Source organism: Halichoeres trimaculatus, unplaced genomic scaffold (assembly GCF_033239565.1).
Source record: "Halichoeres trimaculatus isolate MK-OKI-2021-1 unplaced genomic scaffold, fHalTri1.1 fHalTri1_scaffold_16, whole genome shotgun sequence".
Taxonomy (NCBI): Eukaryota; Metazoa; Chordata; class Actinopteri; order Labriformes; family Labridae; genus Halichoeres; species Halichoeres trimaculatus.
In genome coordinates, this window is record NW_027437194.1 from 17,845,713 (window position 1) to 17,855,000 (window position 9,288).

Here is a 9,288-nt window from a genome sequence, read left to right on the forward strand (position 1 = left end):
GTTGGTGGGTGCTCCGGCCTGTGGAGATGTGATGAAACTGCAGGTTTGTTTGTCACTAAGTATGGATGGATTACATCCTGTCGACCTAATTACATTAACACAGGGAAAACACACAGTGCTCACATCACAGACTTTTTCTTTTGAGCAGATAGGGCTTGTTCCTTCATTATCTAGTGGGTTTTACTGGAATATTTGCAGATTTTTTTTTGTAATCCACTGGTGTCAAAGAGAAGAAACACTTCTGTTTTGCAAAATTACACAAGAGTCTTTTCCTACTAAGGCTTATCCTTAAACTCTTTTTTTGGCAGATCGAGGTTGACGAACAGGGGAAGATTGTGGATGCCAGGTTTAAAACTTTTGGCTGCGGCTCTGCTATTGCTTCTAGCTCTCTGGCCACTGAGTGGGTGAAAGGCAAATCCGTGAGTGAAAACACTGCGCACATGACCGTTATTTCCTCCATGCTTGTGCCTTATCTTTGCTTGGAAAAGCTCTGTTTGGTTATTTAAATGTTTGTCTTTCCAGGTGGATGAAGCCTTGATGATAAAGAATACTGACATTGCCAAAGAGCTCAGTCTCCCACCAGTCAAACTTCACTGCTCCAGTATGTTTGATCAATTCTTATTATTCGCATTATTTTTTAACCTCCATCTATATTTGTTAATTTAACATCGACTTGTGTCCCCTCCCTCTAAGTGCTTGCTGAGGATGCCATCAAGGCTGCCCTGGCTGACTATCGCCTCAAGCAACAGGATGACCAGCAGGAGGCAGCCAGAGCCAGCAGTTAAACCAACCCCTCACACTCCGAGCGAGTCGTCACCGTTTCCTTCCTGCTGCTGAGAGAACAAGTAGCAGTAGAGCAGCATCACCACCTCCGTTTCCTGCAGTATCAACGACACAAACCAAATGTATCAAAGACACCTCTGTCAACCTGTCGTCTGTAGCAGTGTTACACCAGGCTTTCTGTGTTAGTCCTTTAACCTGATTAACCTGTTACTGTTAGCCTGTCACATAAACGCACAATATAAACACTGTTTGGGCTGCTGGTACAAAGTTGAGCCTTACTTTTGAGATTTAATGATGGAGGAGGAGGAGAAGGAGCATTGATGTGTGATGGAGTTATAACAGCATTCTCAATGTTTCCTCCCACTTTATCTCACCCTTTGCACTGATGTTTTGATATGCAATGAAGCAAACTGGCTTGAATCTAAGAGAGGGTCCAAATGTTTTTTGTGTAATTTATATGTTTTTAGTGATGCTTCCTTAAATGTGTATAAATAAAAAGTAAGCATTCTCAAAAATACTTTGTTTCTGAGTCCAGTTTTTTTCTTTGAGCCAACATTTCAGTTATCTTCATGCAAACATTCAAAAATATTGTTCTTTTTTTTTTTTTTTCCCCGCTGTGTTTTTCAATTTAAGGAAAAAGCCCCAGGCTGTTTTGTAACAAAAATGATTTTTTGTTACATTAAAATAAATAAATAGAAAAAAAAAATATATATTTTTTTCAATAGCAAAATTTTGGAAAAATTAGTTTTTCCCCCCACAATTTTTAAAATTCTGCTAAAATTTTGAATGATGTTCCCTGTGGGCTTAAATACCAATAGAGTTTTAGTTTTTTTGAATTTCATAAGTAAAACAAAAACTTCACCTTTATATCAGAGAAAATGGAAATGCATGACAAAAAGCAAAGATAATGTGACTCCTTAAAAAAGTGGTCTTGGGACTCTTACTTGCCCCAGCTTAGGGCTAAGTTTATTCAAGTCAGTGGGTGAACTGAGCCATCTGGGGGTAAACTGACCAATTTGTATTTCCCAGTTTAAACCTGAGCATCATTTTAAATTATCCTAAAGGAAACTTTTAGCTTTATTTAACAAATCAAATACAAATGTATTGTAAGTGTCTTTTCTAGGCTACCTTAAAAACTCAGCCCAGTAATCTCCTGCCTGTGATTGAATCCCATCTGTGCTGATGCTCAGTATAACAGCACATCCCAAGTGAGGTGTTCTGCACAAAACTGAAAAGTTCGGAGCATTGTATTGCTGAATATTATTCTAAAACATTTGAATACAGGAAGAGTTAGAGACAAAAATCACAGCGTGAACAGTTATATGGTTCATAATTGATGTTAACAATGACATGTTTGTAACACAGCGTTAGTAATATATAAAGTCAGAGCAGGCATCAGGCTACTGGATGAATCCGATAATACAGAAATAATGCAAAAGACTAAACATTTAATTTAGCTTAACTCAGGCAACAGGATTCCACCACTTTGAGACATATTTTTTGGATAGTTTCCTTCTAGAAAGCTGTTTTCTCTCCTGCGATGAGCTGAAGCGTGGCAGAGTCATTGTGAATGTGCAGAGACGGAGGCCGCACGCTCCTCCCAGTCAGAGGCTCCTCATCATCTTGCTGCTCTGGACAACTCATCTCTGTGCTTTCTGCTGCTCCTGCTGCTGTGTTTTTACTCTCTGGAAGCTCACATGGCACCGTTTCCTCAGTCTGCTGCTCCACCACGCTGCCATCTGGTTTTGAGCTATCCTCTGTTCTCTGGTCTGCTTCTTTCTGGCTGAGGTCAGCTCCCTCTGCAGCAGGAGGAGGAGATTTATTTGGTGTGCGCAGGCTTTTTGCGGCCCTCATGATGTCTGCCTGGAGCTGCCTGTGAGAATCCACTGGCTCTCCTTCCTGCTCAGGTGCAGCCTTTTCTGGCACTTCATTAAAGAGTTTAGCACCTCCATGTTTGTCCCTGTGGTCGACGTACATTTTTGAGGGGAAGGATGAAGGGTAGTAGGCGTTGACTTTGCGCCTGCGGCTCATGAAAATGGCCCCACAGATAATGAGGAAGAAGAGGAGGATGAAAGAGCTCGCAACAAGGATGAGGAGCATGTTCTCCTCCAGAAAGTCTTTAACCTGACTCAGAAACTCGGTTTCCACATGTGTGGGGCCGGCTGGGGTGGTTTGGTTCTCTGAGGAACTGCTGCTGGTGGGCAGAGAGGAAGTGGAGTTAGTGAGCTCTTCCTCATCTGTGCTTCCCTCGAGAAGACTGTAGAAAGGTAGAGGTGTGGCCGATCCGCTGCTGAGGCAAAACACCAGCCACAGGCTGGTCAGATGAAGGGCCGTGGGGAGCATTGTGTCCCCTCAGGATCTGAAAATAAATGTGAAGTCAAACATCAGAACATGTGTAGAACAGGTTTCTGCCTCTGATGCATTGCCCAGATGTTTATTTCAAACTTTCAGCAAAGGCTCTGGATCTGGATGAAAAATATTCTCCCCATAAAGATGCAAGATGTCTAAGACAAGCTTTTATTTATCAAACTTAAAACAACATGATCAGTTGGTTTATAGTCAGTTATACTGGTCTTATGAGGGGTGCACCATGTGGCAGAGCTAACTAGGTGTACTTGTAACATGGGTAAAGCACTAACACTACCATTTCCACCAATCAGTGACAACATCACAGTCACATGACTGCTGCAATGTTCCCCACTTCCTCCTAAATAACACACACTGCTTGTGGGCCATTTCAGAGTTAGAGGACATTTCACAGTTTTTGAGAAACAAACCTTCCTTTTTTTAATTTTCTGTTACGCACTCATTAATAATAGGTAATAAACTATCAAAGACTTGATTGGCTCAGTTTACACATCAATCTGCTATACTTGATGATACACTCAGGAACCTAAAAAAAGTGCATTAATGGGTTTCTTAAATGTAATTTTTTTGCCATTTGGAAAATAAGTAACTCTGTCTCTGAATAACCATCTGGTTACACATTTTATTGGATTTAAATTAATGTAACCAACTTTTGAAATCTATCCTGCCAAACTTTTCAATTGTGGGATGTTTAACTTTACTAAATTCAGTATTTGCTTGCTAGGTGCCGCCCTGTTGGCTATGGCTGTCTCTTGCAGCAGCTCTCTCTTCTTTGTCTGTTTCTTGTAAATTTTTTGTCTCTTTTTCGTCATCTTTGTATTTGGAGTGGGTCATTACTTTGATAGGTTCATTTGTTGGTCATGGACACCAAACTTTTTTGGCTTCGGCGATATTTTTAATACTTTTTCTCCTGTGTTTGTCTGGAGATCCTACATGTAACCATGGCTGCATTGTTTACATGTGAATTCAGCTGTTAGCAGCCTGTAGCATGTCAATGCTAACTGGTGCAAGGCCTGATGTCTTCCCACAAGGTGAGGAGAAGGAAGTGAGGACGACGTGCTGGTTCTCAGGTGTGAGCTAAGAAGTGACCACATGGACCTGTCCTTCCATCCATCGTTATTGGGAACGTAAGATCTATCTCCAATAAGATGGACGAGCTAGCCGTGCTAACCCAGCAACAGAGGGAAAAACAGAGGGCAGAGTAGCATCATGCTATTCACAGACATGACTAACGGAGCTAACATCAGACACCAACGCCACATTGGAAGAGCTTCACCTGCTCTGAGCAGACAGGATCCAGGAGACAGAGATGGAGCATGACTGAAAAAGCTCAGTCCTGGACCCTGTGGAGGTGGAGACTGGCTGAACTGGACAATGATGGACAAGCTGTCATCATCTATTTTCTTATGGACCTTTTTGCGCTTTCTATACACTTTCTTACTTTTGTTTTTCTTGACTGCTGCTGTGACTTCAATTTCGTTGTACTTGTTACAATGACAATAAAGTTCAATTCGATTCTATTCTATCTACTTTACAATATTTACTCCAACACATTTAACATATCGTAGCTTAACTCTTTAAAGGACAATTAATGTGATGTGATAACAGGGTTTAAATTGCAGTAACAGGGTTGAATAGCTACATTTTTTTATTCTAGATCACTATGTGAAAGTGACAAAAACACCAATGTCTTCTTTGTGTTCACTCTAACACTTCAACAGTCTTTCCTAAAAAACGTATAAACATTACTTTTTGTCTCTTCACCATTTCACATGAGGCAAAATAGGCAGCCTGTGCTACTCTGTGCGTTATTCCTCAATAACCTCACTGTATCCTCACAGTGAGGTCCCAGGCTGAGAGCTGGACCTGGATTTTGGAGACTTTCCCCTGAAGGGAATTTCTGGTGTGACTGAAGGTTTAAGGATGGTTGTATAGGTTATTAACTCTTCAGATAACTTTCTCCTCTTGGGTACACTGTCCTCTCTCTCTGTGGGGTCTTTTTGAAGTAACTTCTTCCCTGTCCATCTCTGTTGTCTCCTCTCTACATCATCAGCATCACACTTGGCATGGTAGTGTCTCTGCTTTTTCAGCAGCACTTAAAGGTGGAAAACACTGTAAGAAAAATCATCTAACTTAATTTAGTGTGCCCTAATTTTTTAAATACAGTAAGATTTATGTCAATTACATAATCCCATCCAGGTAGTTGCTGCAACCATAAACTGTAGTGCCTGCATCATGAAATGATTGTGATTTGCAAAAGTTAGCATGGTTTAATTTTCACTGTGCTCTGTTTGAAAGAGACTGGTCAATAAAGTTTTGGAAAGGTACATGCTTGAACTAATAATTAACATATGCTATGATGTCATAGATGATCCAGAGTTCATTTTCCAAATTTGGCAGACTGACCTTTCAAACTTTCTTTTATTTTCTACTTAGATCACAATCAGCCCTCTGCTCCATCTGTGTGTAAGCTGAGCCACATGAAACGCTGCTCTCATCTGGAAAAAGAGGGGCGGGGAGCTGTGGGGTGGTTCTTTTCTTTCACTTTGCTTTTTTACAAAATTAATCACATACACTCAACCCCCAGACCAAATATACACGGCCCCACATGCTTGTGCAGTCAGACACATAAACATACCCACATAAGGCTGCCATATGCACACACACACACGGACACACAGACACACAGACACACACACAGACACAGACACACAGACACACACACACACACACACACACACACACACACACACACACACACACACACACACACACACACACACACACACACACACACACTGGAGGAATCTTAAGTCAGCAGATTTCTACTAAAAAGAAGAAAAAAAAAGACATGACCTAGATTCTTTGATCCACTTTTAAGCGCTGAAACTAAACGGTCTTTTACTTTGGTAGTCATGCCTCATACTTCCTGTGGCTGGATGCTGCGCAGATGCATCATGATGCTGTTCCTTCTCAAACATGAAGCTTTCCTAAAAGAGCTTAAGAAATGTAAAGAAACCCCTGATTTAGGTTTAACTGTGCAGGAAAACCATGTGAATTTAAGAAATTTTGACTCACCATCCACTGTGACGGAAGAAGTGTCTCCACTGGAGTCGCCTCAGACTGAGGATGGCTGTGGCCAGCGTGGAAAAAGTGAACAACAGAGCGAGAGACAGCCCAGTGTAAAGTGGCAAAAGCTGGGCAAGCCACACCACTTCTACAGTTTCAGATTTCAGGCTGCAGATTTGTCTGGATAGTCTGAAAAAAGTTGTCGTTAACCAGGAGGACAAATCCCTCCTTCTGCCATTCCTCTGTTCTCCTCCCCCCTTTAGTTCCCCCAAGAGTGTCTGCGCTCTCTGGCCTGCTCACAGATTGTTCTTGTTAGGTGGGAGTTTATAAAGTGTAGTGGGGGCAGGGACCTCTCCTCCAGACTCATGTGTGGTTCACTGGACGTGCACAGACAGGAATGCCCTTCAAAAGATGATAAAGAAGCCTTCAAACATCATCAGCACTTATGTCTTTGTCTTATAGGAGATTTTTTTTTGTAGTGACAGCCTTGTACTCCCTCAAACCTCTGCTTCCGGTGATTAAGTTAGACCTGCTGCACCAAAAGAGTCAGAGAGCAGCTTGTAAGAGTGACCCAATAATGCAGGAAGAGGTTACTGTTTCCTGTGTGGCCAAAATACCCATAAACCCCAAGAAGGAAGGGGGGCAGGAGAGGGGCACACATCAAGAAAGAGTGACTTTCTTTTAATCAGACAATCCATTTCACATGGCATATATTAGTGTGCATGTGTATGTGTGTGATCACTAAAAGGCCAGAGTGTGACTGCTTATGAATGCATTTTTGGCAGCTTAGCAGTGTGATCAATCAAAGCGAGTCAAGCTTTATATGGTCATAAGCAGGATGGGATCACGTCCTGCATCCTCAGAGTTTACATTGGTGTCACTTCTGTTGATAATCACAAGTGTCTGTTTCAGTTGCTCAGCGTGATAAAAAAAAAAAAGCAGAAGAAGAAAGAGAGAAAAAAAAAACATGGCTTCATAAGTATTCAGGGCTCTGTTTTCTTTTCACAGGAAGGGAAGCAAGTATGAAATCCAGACCAGGCTGAAAAGAGAAGCCTTTCATCAATAAGGGAAGTGTTTCAGTCAACAGAGTGCTCAGTATTGTTATGACTATGAACTGTTTAGAAACATGTAAGGATGAAAAAGTACTGTGTTTTTGAAAGATTTTAAAAATATCAAGATTTTTTTTTGTTTAATGTTACAAGTACAGAATTTTATCAACCCTTCAATTTCGATAAAGTCTGATCTGTTTTCTTATACTTTTGTTACAAATCTGTCAGTACAGCAGGTTACCATTGTAGATGAATAAAGTCTTCAACTCTGTCTCAGGTTCATCTCCAAGCTTTAGTCCACTCGTCTCTGTCTGTTTATAACATCTGATAAGGGAAACAGACCAACAGAGGTCCACATACTCACCATTAGGAGAAGCAGGCTACAAACTCTCAGACAGCAACAGTATAAGGGCCTATGTCATCAATGCTAATGTTTAAGGGGCTTGTGTCAACTAACTTCATACAGTATAAGGACCTGTGTCCACTGACTGAATGTGGTATAAGAGCCTGTGCTCCCAGTGCTTATGTATAAGGGCCTGTGTCCAGTAACTGCATATAATATGAGAGCCATTGTCCTCAATGTCCACAATAAGGGCCTGTGTCAACTAACTGCATACATTAAAAGGGCCTGTGTCCACTGACTGAATGCGGTATAAGGGCCTGTGTCCAGTAACTGCATATAATATGAGGGCTCCTGTCCTCAATGTCCTCAATAAGGGCTTGTGTCAACTAACTGCAAATGGTGTAAGGGCCTGTGTCCACTAACTATGCACAGTATAAGGCAGTTGAGAGCCTGTGTCCTCTAACCTCATACAGTAAAAGACAGCATAAAGGCTGGCCCCCAGTAACTGCTTACATTACACTGAAAGGGCCTATGTCTACTAACCCTGGGTCTTTACCCACTAACTGCGTACAGTAAAATGTGTCCTTTAGCTATATATATAATAAGAGGATATAAAGACCTATAATCACTTACTACATACAGTATGAAACAGTATAAGGGCCCATGTCCTCTAAGTGAAACAAGAATTAGGGCCTTAGTCCACCAACTGCAAACAGAAGAAGACTATATAAGGGCCTGTGTCCACTAACTGCACTTGTTGCACTGATGGCATTGAGTTGTTCAAAAACAATGCAGCTCAATGTTTTCAGTCATTTCCTCATTAGAAGCAAAGATAGGTTTAACCTTGTTCCTGTGGGCTCTGACAGTATGCAGGTTGTGGTCTGGCCTATCATGGGGATCAGCCTTTGTTTTTTGATTTGTCACAAAAATATTTTGCATTATCAGCAGATAGAAAGCCTTGTGTGGGGAGATGACTCGGTAATTAACATGAGACCTTAAGAAAACAACCAGAAAGTTAAGCTGTATGGTGCTCTAAAAAAAGACACTATGGTCCAATAAATTATCTCAAAACAGAACTTTATCTGTACATGGAAACTCATTCACATTAAATTACATTATTGTAAAAAAGACTGCGTATATACAGATCAAGCCTTTGTGCTACCAGAGAAGCTCCTGTTAACTGAGCGGTTCTTTGAAGAGGAGTTATCCCCTGACAAAACAAGCCTTCCTGTCTCCTGTTGCTGAGTGAAATACCATCACTGTCCAGCTCAGGATGTGAAAAAATAAACCTTTGATCGCTGTTCTCATTCTAAGTCCTCTGAGGCTGTAAAGCATAAAAAGAGTCTCTACTGTTGCTTAAAAAAAAACATCTGATAACGTGATCTCACAAACTGTCATCTTTGTGTGTGACTTTGAGGTTTCTGTCTCTTCTTCTGCAGAAAAAGGACGTGTCACTGAAACCATTACCAAATACAGGAAGAGTCTTCAAAATGAAAATGTCTGTTTTAAAACTCCCATCTACACATAACGATCATTTTCTGGAAGAAAGCTGCTCAGAGTGAGATTATCTCCTCCATCCTCATCGCTGTCTTCAGCTGTGTGCATCACCAGCACGCCGTTGCTCACAGGGTTGCGTTGCCTGGTGTAGGTGTAGTTTCTTTCTGGGAGCAGGGAAGA

At 41.4% G+C, this 9,288-nt stretch overlaps 2 protein-coding genes across 2 annotated transcripts in view; both read right to left on the reverse strand.

Moving 5' to 3' along the window:
- Nucleotides 1-1,776: 1,776 nt before the first annotated feature.
- tmem119b (transmembrane protein 119b) lies at nucleotides 1,777-6,391 on the reverse strand. Its single transcript, XM_074690841.1, has 2 exons — nucleotides 6,229-6,391; nucleotides 1,777-3,142 (listed from the first exon to the last, which is right to left on the reverse strand). The coding sequence occupies exon 2, from the start codon at nucleotides 3,124-3,126 to the stop codon at nucleotides 2,299-2,301; it is 828 nt and encodes a 275-aa protein (XP_074546942.1). The 5' UTR covers nucleotides 3,127-3,142; nucleotides 6,229-6,391; the 3' UTR covers nucleotides 1,777-2,298.
- A 2,374-nt stretch (nucleotides 6,392-8,765) lies between these two features.
- Nucleotides 8,766-9,288, reverse strand: part of LOC141805525 (uncharacterized) — a 3,562-nt gene continuing 3,039 nt past the window's right edge. Inside the window, exon 3 of the mRNA XM_074690624.1 lies at nucleotides 8,766-9,288. This exon is cut by the window's right edge and continues 1,108 nt beyond it. Coding sequence (XP_074546725.1) covers nucleotides 9,130-9,288 — 159 coding nt within the window. The 3' untranslated portion in view covers nucleotides 8,766-9,129.